This window comes from Canis lupus, chromosome 33 (genome assembly GCF_011100685.1).
Source record: "Canis lupus familiaris isolate Mischka breed German Shepherd chromosome 33, alternate assembly UU_Cfam_GSD_1.0, whole genome shotgun sequence".
Classification (NCBI taxonomy): Eukaryota; Metazoa; Chordata; class Mammalia; order Carnivora; family Canidae; genus Canis; species Canis lupus.
The window spans coordinates 16912608-16935161 of record NC_049254.1 but is presented as its reverse complement, the minus strand read 5'-3'; the positions used below and the strand labels follow the sequence as shown (position 1 = coordinate 16935161).

Sequence of the window (22554 nt, the reverse complement as noted above, 5' to 3'; positions counted from 1 at the left end):
TTTTTGATGCTATTATAAATGGGATTGTTTTCTTGATTTCCTCTTTGGATAGATCATTGTTGGTCTCACTGAAATTCTTTAAAGAGTTGATTTTTAATGGATACTATGTAACAGAATTTACAAATGGAGCTCTTTATACCTTCATTTTAGATGAAGTTCCAAAGGCTAAGAAAGATATAGGGCAAAAGTCATCCTTACTTCTAAAGTAGACTTCTAGACCACCTTTGAAGGGCATGTCGAGTGGGTTCCATTAACTCTGGTCCATCATCAACCTCAAGACTATGTAAGGGCAGAGGTGCCCCAGGTGAGGATTTTCTTAAAGAGTCATCAGGGTGCTATGAGTCGGGTCTCCTCTAATGGGGGGAAACTTGGGGGGTAAAAGAAGAATCTGCCTCCTTACCTTAGTCCAAATATAGTGTGGTTTCAAGAGAACCACTCAGAGCTGTTGGCCTATGTATCCTGGAGTCTAGGATGAAGAGGACCAGTGCCTGACTCAAGCTGAGGAGACTACACTGGGAGCCTATGCTTAACTAGTAGTGTTGAATGGGCATAGAGGAGAGAGATGTGGCCATATTGGAGAAGAGTACTTCCCCCAAGTAGGAGGCCAAGGTGCATGTTTTCCCAGACAAAACAGGATGCCATGAAGAGAAATCTCACCCAGGAAGAACATGTAGAGGAGCAAAAAGCTCCTAAGGGGACAGACCTCCAGAAGCTCAGGGGCTGTAGCAAGATAAAGACTGGAGGAGAGACATGGCCTGCATCAAGGGAACAATGGTGACAGGCCAGTTACAGATTTCTGAGAAATCTGCCAAAGTGCCTCATGAGGTCAAGATGGCACATTTTTTATTCTCCCCATCTAGAGGGCACTTAGGTCAGGTTATAGTCAGCCTAACAAGGAAAGTCTTTTATTATCTACCTCTCTCCTCTTTTCCACATGATATGACTCCTAAAGAAAGGTCCAAACCAACAACTAGGAGTGGAGGAGAGGATTGAGCCAGGACATCACAGACATTTCTTCCACTCACTACCCTCCACCCCCAGACATAAAACACATAATCTCACATCCCAGGCTTCTGCAGCTGAAGTACACCCACACGTGGTGGGCAGGAGAAGGCGGGGAGAAGTTCTGGATCAAATTATTTTTGCAAGTTTTGATATTACATTTGACAAGCCTTTTTAATTATTGACATAAGGCCATTCTTGAATCTGTAAAGGACCAGACAACATTTAATATAGGAAAGTCACCAAAAAAGCCTTCAGAGTCTAAGGAGGATTTATTCAGGAGAGCTCATTTGGACAGGGAATAATGGGGAAAAGAAAATTCTTTTTTGCCAATGTACCCAGTTCAGCTTATTTATTCAACTAAGCATAAAGTTATTTTGTAAGTTCAGGCTGCAGCTGTCAGAATGATCTGGTTTGTCAAGCTCAATTGTCCAAGACTTTGCCTTATTTCTATGTAAAACTGAACCTGCATATTAAATTTATTCTTTCAAATAGTATTATTTTTACTTGACCTTCCACCTATTGACATAGTGTCTATCTACATAGCGACCTAGCTTCCTTGGCACATGTGTACATTGTACTCCATCAATTCACTTGCAGCACAAAGAGCCTTTAAACCCACAATGACATTAACTGGAGCCCTGCACTTAAAAGAATATACAACTTCAACTACATCTAAACACATCTGTGCCAGCTTCATCAATCCCTGCTTTCAGGATTTGGTGAATATTGACCTTCACACCAGCATGTAGGAAATATATGGTGTGAAATCTTGATCTCTGCACAAGACTGTTTGCTCAGGGGAGGCAGACTATTTGAGGAACATGTGCTTACTGAGTGGCTAAGGCAATGTGTATTGCTGGATTACTGGTCTCAAAAGGGTTTTCGGGAACCCCTGGGGGAAATGACAGTAAGCAGGACAGAGCTCATCATAAGTCTTGCAGTCTGTTTATACTCAGTAATTTATGAAATGAATGGAAGAAGAGGCCATTCAATAGGTTTTTTTCAGAGCTACCTTACTCCAAAGAAGAAAGATTGGATAAACAAATGCTCAAAGTAAACTAGTCATCAAGAAAGCTACACTTGACTTATGGGTGACAGGTCTGGAAAACAATGAGAAATTTTTTAACAACCTGCAATATGTGCCCCAGGTGAAAAGTGGTTGGGAAGATGCAATGACTGGAATTAAAGGGAGAGCACTGGAGTTTTGTATGGATTCTGTACATATCCCTGGGCAGTGAGATTATAATAATGTTGAGAAGGCAAGGGTGACAAATGGAGGAGGCCTTTTTTTTCCAGTTTATTTCTGACTGAGTAAATGTTACCCCCACTTCTGGAGGCTGCAGTTCTCAGAAAACACTAATCCAGAGAAGAGAGAGATTAATATAGGCACAACTGTCATGTTGACTTTTTTCATATCAGCTATACCAGCTTGACACAGGACTGGATTTATTCAGTGTCTAAAGACATTTTTTGAGTACTCATCCTGACTGTCAGAGGCAGTAGGACTCAAGCTCTGAAGCTGGTCTGGGTTCAATCTTGGATCTTGCACTTTTTGCATGACTTTGGTTAAGTGATTTAACCTTTATGTGCCTTGGTATCTTCCTCTGTAAAATGAGGATAATGATGGTGCCTGTAGCATTGTGTTGTTGGGGAATTAAATGAGATAATATATTTACCATCTTAAAATGGAGCCAGGTACATCAAAGGCACTCAAAAACTAGCAAATTAATATTATTGCTTAATACTATAATTTAATCAAGGGAGCTGGTTAAAAATTTTGATAATTCCTAGGGAAAAAACCTGATACAACACTCTTCTAAAAACCTTTTATCCCTCCTATTTAGGCAGACAATGGCGAGGCTTCTGTTGGTAGTCGTCTCCATTTCTATATATGCCCCCTCTAGTTCAGACCCTGATCACTTAAAAATCACTTGAATTCTGCATCATTTGGTCTTCTTACTCTCTGTTCTTGCTGCTACTGCTTATCATACACATCACCTCTGTTTCACTCATGTTTTTCACGTACTCAGAAAGCCATGGTGGCTCTTTGTAGGCATTCTATTCCAGACCAAATCCTTAGCCTGTAACAGGAGCTCATCTTTACAGGGCTCCAATTCACTGCAGCAAGCTGTGGCCCTCCCCACAAGCATTGGCAGCACTCCCTCTGCTCACCTTCTCATGCCCAACACTCATTTGATTTTATTTTTTTACTCAGGAGGATTGCCTGAGGGTCTGTCTCTCATCTCTCTTCCATCTGTGTCTATATATTTCCTTCCAGACCTCTGTGCAGACTTCCTTGTTTCTGGCCTCCTCTGTTACCTAGCACTCATCTACTTTAACCGGCAGGCTTTCTCTAGATCCCCCTCTTACTTTAAAACTCAACATCCCAACCTGTGACTGATCTTCTGATCTGCTTCCCCCATGATTTGTATTTGACAATCTTGTCCAACGGCATATCTTCCCGTATAACCCCCCAGCCATTCTACATGCTTTCTCACAAATCAATAGTTTCATTGCATCCCCTGGGCAGCTGTTCCTTCAGTCTGTACTCCTCCAAGTCTGATCCCCACCCATTGAGCACCAAGTGTCCTTACTTGGAGAGTTAGCCAATGGCTAGAGTCACATTGGACCTGATATTTTATTTGAAGTGTTCAGGAGTAGAAAGATTTAGACTGTGAGGATGAGCTAAAGCTTTAGAGAAGGCTAAATATCAAAACCAACACCATCAGGTTCAAGGGACATAAAAATCAGAGGCAGAGACAAAAGGCCTCTAGCCTCGTGGACAATGAAATGGGAAGGTAGGCAAGTAGGTCATGCTACAGTGTGAGCCCCGTGCAACTGGGTCCAGCACCTCTAAAATTCCTGGCACTTTGTAGGCACCCAATGTATATTTGTTGAATGATGAATGTCTTGGATGATTGGCACCATTGGGATTGGCATTTCTGAGGCCTGTTCTCTTCAGTTACACACCCTGTAGCCAGTTCAGACCCAGGGTTTGAAGGCATAGGGTGCTACTCAGAGCAACAGGAGCCCCTGAGTTATGGGTTGCCACACCTGATATTGGTCAGTTGTTTCTGATTGTTCCATCCCACCAGCTTTCCTATCTTCCTATTTAGCTTGTCAGCCTCATGTCTTTTCCTAGGACAGGGCTGCATTCTGCAGCTGGGCCTCAAAATACCCAGCAGTTGAGGCTGACTTGCTCTGGGCATCCTGGGTAGTAACTCTTGCAGTTTGTTATGAATTATAAAGTTCCCCTTCTCTAGTCAAAGAATATTGTTTCCATTACCTTACATTTATTTTAAAAATATCCTTTTGCTGAGAAAGAAAAAAAATACAAACTTGGATGTTTGCAGTAAGACATGTAGCTTAATAATTATGGCTGAATTATATAGTGCATTCCATCTTAGAATTTGGAATGAAACCATACCCTTTTGAAGTTGGTTCCCATGACATGTTCCATCTTGCCTCCTTTCTTAAAAGAACACAAAGGGTGAATCCTTTTAGCTTCTGAGACATGAGGCAGCTAGTCATCATGTGATTTCACAATTACCCTCCAGATTTACAAGGCAAAATTTGGATTTTTCAGTTGTAATTCAATGTTTACTCTTAAGTTTTATTTAGCCTAAAAGAGCCATTAATTTAACATTTTTTGACATTTTAGACTGAAAATTGTTTCAAACATAATTGATTATTACTATTTTGATAGAGGTCCACAATTTGTAGAGTGAGCAACAGATAGTCTTGTTATACCTGAGTCTTGATCTAAAATGGTTTCTCAAGCTTGGCACCATTAACATTTTGTACCAGATAATTCTTTGTTGTGGAGGCTGTCCTGTTCTGTGCTATATAATACGTAGCAACCTTGCTTTAGCTAGGAGCACTCATCCCCAACCAAAAATGTCCCCAGACACTGCCACATGACCTTGGGAGGGAGGATGACAACATTTCCCTGGTGAGAACCACTGATCTAAGATAGTCCTGAGGTTCAGTGTAGTAGGATCTTATTTTAAGGAGCTCTGTGACTCCCCAGAGATTTCTCAACCATATCACCTTAGTATGATAGTAGATCAAGTAACAATTTTCCCCTGCTTTTTAGCAAACACGTTCATTTGGCCGTATTCTCTAACACTAGAGCTATCTTCTAAGAAAGACCCCTTAAGGTAACAAATATCCTTTTCCTTTCCCTGAATTTCTTCAGAGAAAAGGAATTGTATTTGGTGTGATGGATGCATTTAATGTATGTCAACTAACCCCATGGAAAACTCAGCTGGAAGAAATTCATTTCTGCTCTCAACTAACAGAATGTTAACATCATGAGGGCATAGTTGTTTTCTCCTTTGGTCGCTGTTGCATTTCCAGCACCTAGAAGAATACCTGGTACATGGTAAGTGCTTAATAAATAGTTGGGAAGTGAATTATATAACTTCATTTCTAAAAAAAAATTTTTATTGGGCTGCTAGCCCCATTTCCTAAGGGATAACACTGAGAATTCTTAGGATGGGGCTTAAGGCTCTCTTTATTCTGCATTTTCTAATCTTTTCCCCTGCTTCGCTGCTACGCAATCCTTGACCCAAGCTTATCTACTATTATTTTCTCAAATTCCCACAAACATCCTTGCCAAGGCACAACTACTCACTTTGTTCTCTTTGCTTTGAATGTTTTTTTTAAGCTCTCAATTGAGTCAAGTAAATGCAGCACATACTTAAAGGGTCAGTCATCTTATTTCCTCTCTTTGGTGAGATTTCCTGACTCCAAGAACCCATAGGGACATCTCCTTATTCAAAGTCCAAAATTTGCTAGTCTGTACCTCTCCCTGAGGATTTTAATTCTATAAGATGTAGCACCTTTCACCTTACTATTTTGAATTGCCATTTTCATGTGCACATATCATCTCTTCCCAGGTATACAGCAACTTTTTAAAGGCAGAAACAAATGATCATCTCTTTTTAAAGAAATCTAGTAAATGACACTTATATTGTGAAGGAACAGTATTCTCATTAATTCTTTTATTTATCCTTTTATCCAACTAGTACTTTTGTGCGCCTACTCTGTGCTAGGCATATGTCCTCTGTCCTCCCGAAGTGTTCAGACCAGTTGGAGAAAACCTGATATCAAATGTGGTAAGAACTAGATTTGAGTCATAAGACTGTGGTTTTGAATACTAATCTTTGCCACTTACTAGTTGTGTGATCATTTAAGCTCAACATCGTAGTGACTTCCTCTGGAAAATGGGGATGATAATGCTTGCTCTGTCTGCCTCTCATAATAAAGATCAAACCGCATTGCACTTTATGTGCAAATATTTTCTAAATGACAGGATATGGTGGTTTTAATTTGTCTACAAATTCTTTGATAATCTTCCCTTCAAGAAGTGGAGCCTAATTCTCCTCCTCTTGAGTCTGAGCTAGATTTAGTGACTCGCTTCTAACAGGTGCAATAAAGCAAAATAATGCTATGCAATAAAACAGCAGTGCAACTTTTTTCTTAGTTATCCTATTTATTTCCTTGGTCTGAGGGAAGGCAGCTGCCATGATGTGAGAAACCATATGGAAAGGAACTAGGGCCTCTGACAACATGCTCAAACTTGGAAGCAGAACCTTTAGCCCCAGACAAGGCTTCAGATAACCAAAGTCCTAGCCAACCCCACTTGACTATAACCTCATGAAAAGACCTGAAACATACCACCCAGCTCAGCTGCTCCTGGCTTTCTGACCCCCAAATCATGTAAGACAATATATGTTTTAAAAGTTGTTAATGCGGGGGGGTAATTGGTTAGGTAGTGCTGGATAACTGGATAATATGTAGCATACTAAAGAAATTTAAGGTATTATTTTTGACTGTTAATATTTGTTTAATGAAGAATAATATAATCTACTGGAGTTTATTGCTGCATCATGATGAGCTCAAAGTGGAAGAAAAAGTGGCTTCCAACAAAAATCACAAAACATTAAGATCTAGAGAAAAATCAGATGGATGTAAAATTTCTGATAGGTGATTTACAGACATTTCTCACCCTGCCACAAGCTTCATTTTCTGAGAGGTTTCAACCTGTGACAGTGACTGCAGGCTACATGCCAAAAGGCTACAGGCTGGAAGAATTGTTCATTTCTCCTGACTGCTTTTGTTTTATTTCATTTTCGGTTCTCATTTTGAGCTAAAATTGATAGTTTTAATTAAACAAGAAATCAGAACTGTACTTCTCCTCTACATATAATATAGATTTTTTTATACTAAAGAAAGTAACCATGGTTCTTTGTTAAACATAAAGGCCATAAATGTGGGAATTTATTATTTGTTTGCATCAATGTGACCTTCTGAAAGTCACTGCTATCCCTTTGCCATAGTAACACTGACCCAGCCTGGCTTCCATTATTAATAATGCCACTGGGAGGCTGAATTCATAGACCTCACCAGTCAACTTTGTCAAAATTAATTTGAACCAGAACAAATTTAAATTTAAAACTATCTAACTACATCTGGTCCACAGGATGCCCATTTATAACCAATTTCTTAAACACCCCACTGAGAGCACAGTTGTGGAGGAAGACTGTCAATTTATTAACCTATTTAATAATAAATACAGAATTTAAATTTCTCACTGCATATTTATTGACTCTAATTTTGCCAGGGCTTTAAGTGAAGGGCTTTGGAAGTTATGTCAACTCTTTAAAGCCATGAGAATAGTACTTAATATGTTTGCCTTAAGTGTTATAGATAATAAAAGAATATGAATCATACAGATCTTCTGGAAATATCTTCTTTATCAATCTGCTTGGTTAAAGGGTTGGATACTTCATGGAAAATAAAATAGTGCAGTTACTAGCTAAACATGACATGCTACAATATATAGAGAAAATTCTGAAGACTCCATCAAAAATCCACTAGAAGTAATAAATGAATTAAATAAAGTTGCAGGGTACAGAATTAATCCCCAGAAATCAATAGCTTTTCAATATACTAATAAAGAAGTCTCAGAAAGAAAAATTAAGAAACAATTGTTTATAATTGCACCAAAAAAACCTCAACCCTAAGAATAAACTTAACCAAAGAGGTGAAAGTCCTGTATTCTGAAAACTATAAAACACTGATGAAACAAAATGAAGATGACACAAATAAAAGGAAAGGATTCCATGTTCATTGATTGGAAGAATTAATATTGTTAAAATATCCATATCCATACTGTCCAATGCAATTTACAGTCTCAGTGTAATCCCTATCAAAATACCAAACACCATTTTTCACAGAACTAAAACAAATAATACTAAAACTTGCATGCAACCACAAAATAGCCCAAATAACCAAAACAACTTAAGAACTGAGCTGGAAATATCACAATTCCAGATTTCAAAATACACTACAAAGCTACAGTAATCAAAACAGTTTGATACTGGCATGAAAACAGACACATAGGTAGTACAACAGAATAGAAAGCTCAGAAATAAACCCATGTTTATATGGTCGATTCGTCTATGACAAAAAAGGCAAGAATATACAATGGGAAACATATCAACAAATAGTGCCAGGAAAACTGGACAGCTACATGTGAAAGAATGAAAATGAACCATTTTCAGACACCATACAGAAAAATAAACTCAAAATGAATTGAAGACCTAAAACCATAAAAATCCTAGAAGAGAACACAGGCAGTAGCAACATTTTTCTAGATATGTTTCCTAAAGAAGGGAAACAAAGCAAAAATAAACTATTTGAACTACATGAAAATAAAAAGCTTTTGCATAACAAAGAAAACCATCAACAAAACAAAAAGTCAACCTACTAAACGGGAGGAGATATATGCAAATGATATATCCAGAAATAGGTTAATATCTAAAATATTTAAAGAACTTATAAAATTCAACACCCCAAAACCAAAAATCCAATTAAAAAATGGGCAGAAGACATGAATAGACATTTCTCCAAAGAAGACATCCAGGTGGCCAATAGATGTATGAAAGGATGCTCATAATAACTCAACATCAGGGAAATACAAATCAAAACCACAATGAAATATCACCTTACACCTATCAGAATGGTTAAAATAAAAAAACACAAGTAATAAGTGTTGGCAAGGATGTGGAGAAAAAGAAACCCTCATGCACTGCTGGGAGGAATGCAACTGGTAGGGCCACTGTGGAAAACAGTATGCAGGTTCCTCAAAAAATTAAAAATAGAACCACCCTATAATCCAATAATTGTGCTCCTGAATATTTACCAAAAACCCACAAAATTACAAATTCAAAGGGATAACACATGTTGACAGCATTACTTACAATAGCCAAACTATGGAAGTAGCCAAAGTTTCCATTAATCCAGATGAATGGATAAATAAGATATGACATTTATAATGGAATATTATTCAGCCATAAAAAGAATGAAATCTTGTCATTTGCAACAATATGACAGAAGTAGAGAGTATAATGCTGAGTGAAATGAGTCAGAGAAAGACAAAAACCATATGATCTCACTCATGTGGAATTTAAGAAACAAAACAAATGAGCAGACAGAAAAAGACAAAGAGAGAAATCAGGAAACACTCTTAACTATAGAGAACAAACTGATGGTGACCAGAGGGGAGGTGGGTGAGGAAATGGGTGAAACAGGTGATGGGGATTACAGAAGGCACTTATGATGAGCACCAGATGATGGACGGAATTGTTGAATGATTATATTGTGCACCTGAAATTAATATAACACTGTATGTTAACTAAATGGAATTAAAATAAAAATGTAAAAAAACAAAATAAAAAACTTATACAAATCAACACCAAAAAACCCAAACAATCCAATTAAAAAAAAGCAACAGGTGGAAAGCCCGAACAGATATTTTTTTCTACAGAAGACATACAGGGAAATGCAAATCAAAAGCACACTGAGATATCACTTTATTCCTGTCGGAATGGCAAAATAAAAAACAAAAAAATAACATATGCTGGAGAAGATGTGGAGACAAAGGAACTTTCGTGCACTAATAAAATGTAAATTGGTACAGCCACTGTGGAAAAATAGTATGAAGAAAAAAATAAAAATTGAAATACCATATGATCCAATAATTTTACCATTGGGGATTTACTGAAAGAAAATGAGGGGTTGAGCATCTGACTTTGGCTCAGATCATGATCCCTAGATCCTGGGATCGAGTCCTGCATCAGACTCCTCACAGGGAGACTGCTTCTCCCACTGCCTATGACTCTGCCTCTCTCTGTGTCTCATGAGTAAATAAATAAAATCTTAAAAAAAAGAAAAAGTAAATTCAAGAAGATATATGTACCCCTCTGTTTACTGCAGCATTATTTACAATAGACAAGATATGGAAGCCACCCAAGGGTCTATCAATAGGTGAATGGATAAGGAAGATGTAATATTATGCATCTTTAAAAAAGGATGAGATTGTGCTTTTTGCAATAACATGGAAGGACCTTGAGGGTACTATGCTATATGAAATGAGTCAGACAGGGAAAGACAAATACCATATGATTTCACTTACATGTGGACTCTAAAACCAAACACAGATAAATAAGCAAACAAACAAGCAAAATCAGATCTATAAATACAGACAACAAACTGATGTTTGCCAGAGGAAAGGGGGTGGGGAATGGACAAAATTGGTGAAGAGGAGTGGGAGATACAGGTTTTTAGTGATGGAAGGGATAGGTCACAGGATGAAAGGCCCAGCACAGGGAACACAGTGGTATTTTAATAGTGTTGTATGACAACAGACACTGGCTACCATTGTGCTGAGCACAGCATAACACAGAGAGGAGTTGAATCAGTATGTTGTACACCTGAAACTAACGTAACATTGTGTGTCAACCACACTGAAATAAAAAAAAAATTAAAAAAAGAAGAAAGTAAGACCCTGTGAAAACTTTCTTACTTGTAGGAGATACGCTGTTGACTGGAGAGGGTTGGGTGCCAAGGGTAGATGTGACTCCTTCAAGTGGAGGATCTGCTGAGGGTTTCACGGAGCCTGAAAGGATGAAATGGACAATAATGATGAACAAAATGTTGTAATAGAAAGATGATGTGTTGACTTAACTTCCCCCACAACTTTATCCATTCATCCAGGAAATCATTATGGAAGGGCCGTTACATGCAAAGTCATGCGATATGTGGTGGAAGATATCAGGCTGTCTTTAAGGACCAGATGCTTCGGTAATAGGCAGGGAGCCAGGCATTGTGTTGCATGTAGGGCACCAGGAGATGCAAAAAAGGGGCATCAGACAAGATTGGAAGGTCAGGGGAAGCTTCCTGAAAGAATATAACATTTAGCCAAGCCCTGGTGAAACGATTACAGCAGCTAATATTTCACAGCATTTGAGAAGTAATCATACAATTTACAAATTCTGAGCCTGCAAAATTTTATTGGCAGGATAGAAACAATGTAACTATCCAACTGGAAGTAACATCAATGAGCCTAAGATGAATGGTGTGATTACTGCTTTTTCTAAAACGCCTATTTTTGTCAGAACATTTTTATCTTGCTGTAACTTTTCTCTTTCTCTGTGTCAGGAGCAGGTAGGGATGAAGGAGGGGCTAGACTATATTGTTTTATCATACTAGACATTTATGTCAATTCCTTAAAGCTCCCATTATGAAACTGGAAAATAGCCCTATTATCAGTATAAAATAATTTACAAATGCCAGAGGATCTACTGACTTTAGGAAGGTCTGGGGTAAATATGGTTAAATGATTTTGAGGCTAGGGAATTTTGTGATTTTTCTAGATACAGTGACATTGGGTATAGTGTCACACATCTGATGAGCTGTGTCAATTATCTGGACACTTAATTATAAATTATACTATTGGTTCTATTCTATAATTTATTTTAAGAGAAAAGTATATATTACATAAGCTGTCACCTGATAGCACATAGCACATTGGAAGGGATTTGTGTTTTTAACCGAGATGTTTCTAGATTTTATTTTCAGTGTTGGTAATGTTGTTATTGCTGTTGGTTGTAGGTGATGCTTGCAGCTGGCTCTGACTTGTTATCACATAAGTGATCCCTTGCTATTAAGTATTAAGCTCTGAGGAGGTAGGTGTGGGGTGGGGAGAAAGTTACCTGGAGAGTAGACAAATAGGTTAGCGGAATGACCACCTTCTTCCACCCAAACCATCTGAAACATGTTTGAACACTACAGCATGACATTCAAATCCAATCATTATTTTTTCCCCCCATTTCACTCCCCACTTCATTTCCCGATGCGGCCTATCATCTTTTATATCTCAAATCATACCCTCAATCCAACAGGTGATGTTTCAACCCAATTTTCCATGGATTCTTGCTTTCTGTGCATGCTGCTTCCTTATACTTTCCCACCGCAAACTGCCTGGTAGGCACCTTCTCAAACATGAAGAATCCTTAGGATCTTTGTGATGTGCTCTTAGTCCTCAGTGTTTAACTTAGCAAAGGCCTTTTTACTCTACATCATCAGTATATCCCTCAAGAGAAATGATTAGTGTTGCTCCTCACTGTATTTCTGGTTTCTGGCAAATGCAAGTGGATGAATGAATGCATATGGGTTCCTCCTATCCACTGAAAGAGAGAAGACCGACTTTAAGTACATATCTGACCACCGATGCATAATAAGGATCATCTTCCAAAGTAGTAACCTTAATGAGCACGGGCCTGGAAAAAACAATGCCTAGGTGTTTTTCTCTGTAGACTGATTGGAACAGAGAATGGCAAACTATGGCCCGCAAGTCAAATTCCACCCACTGCCTATGTTTGTAAATAAAGTTTTTTTGGAACAAAGCCATGTCCATTTGTTTCTGTAATGTCTATGGCTGTTTTTGTGTCCTCCATGACAGAGCTGAGTAATTATGGTAGAGACCAGATGATCCACAAAGCATAAGATATTTACTACCTGGTAGATAAAAACAGAAAATGTTTGCTGACTCCTGGAAAAGAAGATGTCAATAGGTTATGCTTAATCCTAGACTTCTACAATGGGAAATCTTTATTTTTCATTTATTGAATATTTCTATTTTAAGCTATTGTTCTGCTGTATTTAACACCCATGTAGCTTTGTAATCTGAGGGGTTCTTGGCACACACATCCTTACAGCGTATTAGGAAGTTCCTACTGCAAGATCTGTATTTTAAGATGAACTCTTTGCCCTGTAAGAAAAGTGATGCATAGCTCTCAACATGAAACCTGCAGCAAAAAAAAAAAAAAAAAAAAAAAAAAAGGAGCGGGGGGGAGGCTTCTGGTTTCAGACTGTCCTGTAAAGTAGAAACTCTGCCTTGGTCAAAACAAAACTGAGGGGGTGTAGAAAGAAGTGGCTAAAACCTAACAGAAGAAAAAAAAAAAAACTTTTTCCCAAAACTCAAATGCAGAATTTAGCAGAAACATGTGTCAGCCAGTTTTCAGACCATTGCGTTTGCCTTCATGTTGTATAGGATTAAGCTGTTGGCCTAAAGCAACTTCATCTGTTCCTGAGTGTGTCCCCTCTGCAGTAGGCCAGGCAGGGTGCTCAGGACCACTCTCATAGGCAGCAATGGCCAGGTGTCTGTCTGTCCCACAGGGCAGCTGGTCAGGTCTAGGGCTTCCTCAGAACTCCAATCAGCTCTTAGCTGGTCTACTTAGAAATGAACCAAACTCCAGGCCCTGCTAGGTCTTTGCATCTCATAATGTGGCCCATGGTTCCTCTTAGGAGCTTGTTAGAAATGTAGAATCTCAGGCCCTGCCCCTCCACCTCAACTTAATGAATCAGAATCTGCTTTTTTTTTTTAACAATATCCTTAGGTGACTGCTGTGCATTATTAAAGTTCTTAACTGAGACTTAGGATCCCTAGGATCGGTCAGGGCATGAGAAAAATCATGAAATAGGAAGTCTTTGGCATATGCTGGCTCAATATTCAGTGGTTCTCTTGCCCCGTTATTGAGATATCTCTTTTTAATCCTTTCTCCACATCCCAAAATACACACGCACACTCAAACACACATGGCTTATCAATCCCTAACTCTCCTTCTATCCCAAATGGGTATTTGCAGTCAACTTTTGCTTTAAAAAAAAAATCCCCTCCACCTCAAAACGAGACAACTCTTTGTATATGCCAAAAATTTGACCGTACAGTACTACAATTTTAGATATTCTGATAAGCTAGGCTAGCAGTAAGGCTACCTTGGCCTCTTCGGCTAACTAGTAGTCTTTAAACTTTAGCAAATGTCCTTAGGCCATGTGATAGATTTTCCTTTGAGTATCTGTAGATCTTGCATTCTTTCCTAGAAAGAATAGAGTATTCTTATATCTCCTGAAACAGGAAGCAGACCCCTTTGTACAACCCTCCAGTATGGAGATAACATCTCTAGCTGGGACCACCAAGTCTACACATCATCAAGAAATGTAACAGAACATTGCAGTCCCTTATTAATTAACTGCTCTGAATCCTTTGAAAAATCCTTGGACCAGGCAGAGACCTTGGAGTTGGCTTTTGGACAAAAATCTGCCTCCTGCCCAGGTGGTCAGTCTCCTGAATAAATCTCACAGACTTTTCCAATCAAAATTCCTCTTTTGAGTATTGGCCTATTGAGCGATGGGCAGCTTGACTTGGGGTTTGGTAGCAGCAAGATAGGATATTTTGGAAAGAACTTAAAAAATATATATATTTATTGTTGAATCACAGGACTCTGCAGGTCCTGGTACTCAAACAGCTGCCTGATGAGCCACTGATCACCCGATCCTGACCCCTTTCCCTGTCTGAGTTTACTAGAATAAGATTCACTGAACCTTTCAACTTTCTGGGAGATGTGAGGTAGGTGGGGAAGGGAGCATCTCTGAAGACTAACAGCTTGTAGACTTCCAATTCTTCTCTGGGAATAAAGTGGAGCAAAAGCTCCTCTCCTCTCACTAAATCTCCTTTTTGCTCTGTAATATTCTCAAAATTTCTTTACTTTAGGGTTTTCTTCTGTATTTTCATCTCAATATCTGTCAACAGTTAATGGCTTGATAAAGCAATAACTCTTGCACAGGCATCAAAAGTTTTCCCAGAGTTCATAAGGCACCCAGCAGTACGACCACAAGCAGAAAGCATGTTTGGAAGTAAGTGTTTAAGAACATACAACAAGTAAGGGAGTATGATCCAGTGATGACATGGCTTTACAGAGTCTCAGCTGCATCTTCTAAATCATTCCCAAAGATACATGCTAGAATGTGACCAGATGTAAGCTATAATTTTGGGAAACCGAACTCCTCAAGATTTATTATCTTTAATATTTGATCATAAAGGACAAAAATTCATTTGACAATTTAAAAATAACCATCTGCTCAGAACCTAAAATTATACTAGATCAAGGGGTGTCCTGTAAAATTGGAGTTATGGTATGCTTTGGGTAACAGGATCAGTGCTTTTCCTTATTATCCTAAAATTATTCATTATTTTCTGATCTTAAAACTTAGCATAGTTCAAGAGAAAGAAAAGACAAGTCACAGACTGGGAGGAAAATATTTGCAAAAGACTCAACTGGTAAAGGACTATTATTTGAAATATACGAAGATCTCTTAAAATTCGACAGTAAGACACTAACCAACCTGATTAACAATAGGGTCAAATAGACACCTCACTAAGAAGATATATTGATGGCAAATAAGCATATGAAAAGATGCTTCACATAGTATGTTATCAGAGAAATCCAACTCAAACAACAATGAGATACCACTACACACCTATTAGAATGGCCAAAATCCGTAACACTGACAATATGAAATTCTGGTGAGGATGTGAAACAACAGGAATTCTCATTCACTGCTGGCAGGGATGCAAAATGGTAGGGTCACTTTTGAGTGGTTTTTTATAAAACTAAACATACTCTTACCTATGGTCCAGCAATTTTACCCCTTTGTATTCATTCAAAGGAGTTGAAAACTCATACATGGATGTTCACAGTAGCTTTATTCATTATTGCCCAAACTTGGAAGCAACCAAAATGTTTTTCAGTAGGTGAACAGATATATAAACTGGTACATGCATAAAATGGAATACTATTCAGTACTAAAAAAAAAAAATAGGCCATCAAGCCATAAGACAACATCTAGGAAGCGTAAAGGCATATTACAGAGTGAAAGAAGCCAATCTGAGAAGGCTACATACTATATGATTCCAACTGATAGGACATTCTGAAAAGACAAAACTGTGAAGACTGTAAAAAAATCAGTGGTTGCCAGGGTTTGGAGGTGGGGGTAAAGGATGGATAAGTGGAGCATGGAGGATTTTTAGGGCAGTTAAAATTTAGGCTTGTTTTAAACCACTGATGGTTACATGTTACCATACATTTGTCCAAACCTGTAGAATGTAGAACACCAAGTGTGAATCCTAAGTTTAAGTTCATTTAACATCATGGACTTTGGATGATTATGATGTGTCAGTGTAGGTTCATCAGTCATAACAAATGAATCATTCTGGTGAGTGTAGCTGATAACAAAGGAGGATATGCACGTGTGTGGCAGGGCATAAAGGAAATCTCCACACTTTTCTCTGTTGCTGTACCTAAAACTGCCCTCAAAAAATAAAATCTTGAAACCAAGAAAAGCTCATTTTTTAAATAAATTTTTATTTATTTATGATAGTCACACACACAGAGAGAGAGGGAGAGGCAGAGACACAGGCAGAGGGAGAAGCAGGCTCCATGCACCGGGAGCCTGATGTGGGATTCGATTCCGGGTCTCCAGGATCGCGCCCTGGGCCAAAGGCAGGCGCCAAACCGCTGTGCCACCCAGGGATCCCCGAAAAGCTCAGTTTTAACATCAGAAAAGATTGGAATTTCAAACATGGTTCTGTCTGTGAGGAGAATAAGGTTTTCCTTAGGAATTTGAGGCTATTTGGTCTTTAGCTCATGTCCTTAGAGTCTGCCGAAGTTACTGGCAAATCTTTGTGAGAACCAGTTCCTTTATCCTGTTCCAAGACCATAGCCCTAACTGTGTTCATCCTTCTAGAAAGGAAGTGCACCTATTCTTGAGGGAATTAGACAAAATTGAGTATGGATGTTTCAGTGCAAACCCATGACCACTTCTGAATGATTAACTCAAAGTTCACAGGGAGATGAATTTGTGTGTGTGTGTGTGTATATATATACATATATATATATATATGAATGAATATATGAATGAATATATATATATACACACACACACACACACATACAGAGGCAGCATTATAGGCGTGATGCCACTGCCCCAGATTCAGGATGGCACCTGCTTCTGAACAGTGGGGATGGATTTGCATTGAGACATAGATCCTTCCCATCCAAGGCTCCCATGACCCAACTGCCTGCATTTGTGAAAGGGACTGGGTAGGACCCAAGATGCAGGTGGCCTTGGAACAAAGGGTCACTTTCCCTTATAAACTATCCTGGTTTTATGAGTACATTACACACTACAGTATCTGAAAATGAGAAGGTGGTAAAAGATGTTAATGGTTCTGTAAAGTTGTAATAATGGCTACCAAAGCTGTTTAAGTATTACTTTACTGTGACATATGCATGTTTGATAGTTGTCATTACAGACCTCTATTTTTTATAGGCAATCTGTTGTTGCTGTATTTGTTGAGACATTTGTTCATATCTTTTATGTAGTAAGATCTGCATTATTTGGTCAGGTTTAGAGTTGTGAATATTCTGGTCAATCAAATATTGTGATAACTAGAATGATCCTACATATCGATTTTCAAATCATAAAAGTCTTCAATGTGCCAAATTCTGTGCTTCAACCTAGGGGCACTAAAGTCATTAAGATATAGTCCTTATCCTCAAGCAATTTATATCACATACATGGTTTATCCATTCCTAAGTATTAAAATTGTAAGTGTTGTATATAATTGAGGGTTTTAGTGACTCAGAAGGAATTTTAGGATTTTAAGAATCTTTCTTGATCATCAATATATTAGTGCTAATTTTTATTATAGAGTACTTTAACAGAAAGTTATTAATGAAATTTGAAAAAATTGCTATATTCACTAGAAATTCTTAGAAACAGGAATCACCTACTTTTTATTTGAAAAAATTCTTTTAAGCAGAGTCCCATTATTTTATCAAAATTTTAATAGTATGAAATTTAATAACTCTGAGTTGTGTAAAGAGTTTTCCGAGATTAAAATACCATGGAAATAATGAGCATTCTATTTGTTCTAATTAGAAGTGTTCTGAGCTTATGGCAGTCTTGGTCACCCCTTGTTGACCTTATGAAATAGACAACTCACCCAAGGAAAAAGTGATCTTTTCAGATGAGATATTCCACACTTTATTTCCAGGGGCTGGAGACAGAGCCGTACACCAGATGGTCAGGTTTTGTGATTGGGCTGGTTTATTACCAAACACCCTTGTCAAAACAGACTTCAGCTCCAAAAATCCACTTTTGTCTTTTCTCTTTTCATTAATAATGTATATTTCTGCAAGACAGATTAAAAACAAGATCAATCACCAACGTTTTCTGTATGAGCCATAAAATGATGTCAGGGCATGGCTGGGGGTGGTTCAGTTTATGGTAACAGAGAGTCTAAAATGGTCAAACCACAGCTTCTGTACAGTTTATTCCCACAGGCCTGGAGTTAACTTAAACGGCTTTGCTCACACTCCTACATGGTATTGATCCATGGTCAAGGTACAAAATGTACTGATTCATAATGTTGCTTTATTTATGACCATGGGTCTGAGGGGGCTGGGGGCCAGTTGCCCTAGCTCACCAGCATTGTTTATTCATAACAGTGAGATTGATGATTTGCACCTGATCTGGGCTAGAACCTGGGAAGTTTCTGTCAAGTCTGGCTACATAGCAGAGATGTACATAAGGAAAATATAAAACAATCTCATCTTGACTCCCCACTTCTGAGGTGTTCTGTGCCATGCTGGTCATCCCCCCTTTACTAAGGACCCATGTCTGATTTCACTGGCCCTTTTGCTCTACATCTATACATGTGATGCATATCTTTACTTTGATGGTGTTGCTATATTATATCTTTTTCCTGAAATAAGCTGTAAACTTATAACCACTGTCATTTTGGGTCCTGTAAGTCTTCTTTAGAAGTAGAAACTGTTTAACTGCCATTGTGAGCTCAACCTCCAAAAAGCATACATGGCAGCAGGAAATTAATGTAAAGCCATCTGTCACTGTAGGCCAGAGCTTTCTGAACTCTTCATAGCTTCTTTACACTACAGGTTCTAAATCCTAGTTTTGAGGTTGTTACTTGCCAAAGAAATAAGTAAATGGTTGTATCCTGGTAGCATTCTCGCCACGCTGTCTGGCCTCACGGTTGGGAACATAACTGACACATCAGACCAGGGCTTACTTACAGAAGAACGTATCTATAAAGACCTTTATGAGGCATTTTCAGGATGGCATCCAGTGCTTATTATGGGTGAATTGTTTTCAAAGTGAATAACAAAACCAGTAATGGTCTCGAAATGAATCAAGTGGATCGCTACAATCGTTAATCAATATGGACTTTTTATTTTATCAGTTAAAAATAATAATAGAGCAAGAGCTATGGGACTTAGGGCTGAAAACATAATGAGATTTGAGGGAAAAAAAAATGACTCAAGAGAAAGAAGAGGGGGTGTTGTCCAGGACAGAGAATGGCTGGGATCGTTCTGGCCAATGCTGCCTGCTTGCTACCTCTGAAAAACGTGGCTTTGTACATTCTCACCTGAACTTGTCTCAGTGTGTATGTTTCCACTCCAAGAATTTTTAAGCCTCTTGGTGGAGTTCCTTGTTATAAAGTCCGGTCTTTTATGTTTACTTCTAGTCTTCCTCAGACCACTCCACTTAGGGCCTTACAAGAAAAAGTAGAAAGTATTTCTTTATGGATTTAAAGCAGTGGTGCTAAGTTATTTGAAGTAAATCAAACTATTAATGAGTACACGTTGAATTAAACTTTTTTTGCTTTCATATAAAAGATCTGCTTTTATTAATAGTTGAATAAAGCACTAGTGTTTATATAGGAGTTAAAGAAGTCAGGTGTGGGGCACCTGGGTGGCTCGGTTGGTTAAACATCCAACTCTTGGGTTCCGACTCAGGTCATGATCTCAGGGTCCTGGGATCGAGTGGGGAATCTACTTCCCCTCTTCCTCTGTCTCTGCCCCTAACCTGCTCATGTACTCTCTCTCTCTCTCTCTCTAAAATAAATAAATCTTACAAAATAAAAAGAAGTCACGTGTATTTCTTAATTCTGGGAAATGCTACCTACGCTAGTCCTCTTGGAGGTGCTAGATGAGATATCCAAAAATGGAATCTGGTAGGCAAGATGATGTTTGTCTTGGAATGAGAATTGTTCTTCAATGCCAGGATCAACTTGGGCAATGGCAGTTTTTATTCTTTGTTTTCTTTCTTTCTTTGCCAAATCCATTTCCATTGACTGACTTCCTTACCTTTTTTTTCACCTCGAGGAAAGCCTCCTTTAGTAAACCACGTGAGATTTGCTGTGGGAAATACATTCCTCAGGGAGCAGGTAAATGTTCTCTGGGAGAAAAGGCAGACCATAGAAAGGCTTATTTGCAAATTCAGAAGAAATTGGTACCCCTTCCATCCCTGCCAACTCTCACACAAGGCAAGTTGGCAGGAAATGCTTTTCTCCACCTTCAACAAGGCTGTGTTTACCTTTCAGAGGTTATGTGAAAATGTGAACTACAAATAGGCTGTCTCTTACATAGACATCATGAATTCATAGGTTAATTTGTGAAGAATCTTGGACTAGACTAATGTTGCAAGTCTGGAGTCCAGGTTCTGGAGAAGAGAGATCACAACTCTATACAGGAAGAATAAAATAATATTAAATATAAGCCCAAGACTAGAAAGATATCCTCTAACAGGTAGAGGACAGAAAAGAATATTCTGTTACACTAAAAGCTAAAAGATATCCACATTTTGGTTGTTCCCATTCCCAAAATAATGTAAAGTACTATTAGTAGCAACAACCACAGAAACCATTATTGTAAATATTTCACTTTTGACTTGTAAAGAATTTATGTAATTGAATTTTCACTTTAGCATCTTAATAATCCTATAGGGCAGGTAGGACATGTCTTATTATTGCCATTTGACAGATGTAGAAACCAAGGCACCAAGTCACAGGACTACTAAAGGGGGTGGGATGTAGTCCATAGCACAATTGGGAACTATGTTACCCCAGTCCCAGCCCAAGATATTTCTTGGTGAAATATATTGTACTGAAATATGAAAGAGTGAGAACAGATAGCTTATGTTACAAAACCAGAAAATAGAGTCAGTTATGTTTTATTTGCAGCACGTATTTGCTCCTTGTGAGATGATAGTTTATTTCAACAGCCTGGGAAAAATATCCATTAAGACTTATTGGATCCTCGGGGATGCCTGGGTGGCTCAGCAGTTGAGCATCTGCCTTCGGCTCAGGGTGTGATCCTGGAATCTGGGATTGAGTCTCACACTGGGGTCCTTGCATGGACCCTGCTTCTCCCTCTGTCTGTGTCCCTGCCTCTCTCTGTGTGTCTCGAATGAATGAATGAATGAATGAATGAATGAATAAATAAATAAATCTTTAGGAAAAAAAGACTTATCGGATCCTCATTATTTTATATGAGACACTGCAGAATTATAATCCCATTTATCGTTATTCGTTTTCTCATCAAGAGATGCATGTATTTTACATACAACCAACCCTGGTTCTTCTTCTCAAATATTTTCCACAACTGATGAATTCACCAGTTAACCAGTAAAGAACAATGAACTACATGTAACACTCATTCCATACTTGACAATGGGGACATGTGGTAGGAATTCATGTGGTAGGAATGCAGATCCATGACAGGCTTACTGAAGAAATCTCTTGTCAAGTTAATAAAAATGTTAAAAAGCTTTACTCTTGTGGATTCTCTGAATCCAGATTTTACAGAGTGATTCAGATTTCAAGAACTCTCTGCCACCTCCAGACCATGTTCCAAGATTTTTGTTTCAGAATGTGGTTCTTGTCCTGAACTCCTCCCAGCCTCTCTAAAATTGAAAAGCCACAGACTAAACTAGCTCAAACTGAGGTCAAACCTCTTATGAAACATCAAGATTATGGTTTTGCTGAGCAAGCCAAGCTATCGCTGGTTGGGAACTTCCAAATGAGTAAGAAAAAAAAACATGTTAAATTTAAAAAATATGATATTAATACGGACAAAAGTCTCTGTGTACACACCTAAAAGTGCACACCCACATTCCTCTGTTGAGAAGGTAAAGCCACTCACTCACTTAACATGTGGCTGTTACATCCATGAGACAACCAAAGAATTGGTTTCTCCAACACATTATTCTAAGTACACATGGAATATGTGAGCAATAGCACAAATAATTATGTAGTAAGTGGTGAAAAGTATTTGGGCAGTTCTGTAGGAGAGCAGAGAAGAGTGAGCTCTGGGAATGGAACAGAGTTATATTTTGCAGACAGGGAGGAGATAGTCTTGGATTGCACAGTTAGTCTGTGGTGGAAAGTAGTGGATAGATGGAAAGGGCTTGTAGGCCTATTTGTGGGGTGGGACCTTGTCCTGGAAGCAGAGGGAAGCCAGCAGGGGGGAGTCAGAGCATGACAAGATTGAGGAG

The 22554-nt window shown here is 38.5% G+C and overlaps 1 protein-coding gene across 7 annotated transcripts in view; it reads right to left on the bottom strand.

Annotated features, from left to right (window-relative positions):
• CD96 (CD96 molecule) overlaps positions 1-22554 on the bottom strand; it is a 94266-nt gene that overhangs the window by 29319 nt on the left and 42393 nt on the right. For 4 of the 7 annotated variants that reach the window (XM_038582759.1, XM_038582761.1, XM_038582758.1 and 1 more), the window contains exons 9-12: positions 20367-20457; positions 19646-19771; positions 18203-18391; positions 10880-10972 (exon numbers count right to left, since the gene is read on the bottom strand). In XM_038582759.1, the coding sequence (XP_038438687.1) occupies positions 10880-10972; positions 18203-18391; positions 19646-19771; positions 20367-20457 (499 nt within the window). The remainder of the gene's footprint in view (positions 1-10879; positions 10973-18202; positions 18392-19645; positions 19772-20366; positions 20458-22554) is intronic. The other 3 variants (XM_038582764.1, XM_038582762.1, XM_038582763.1) reach the window with 1 other exon arrangement.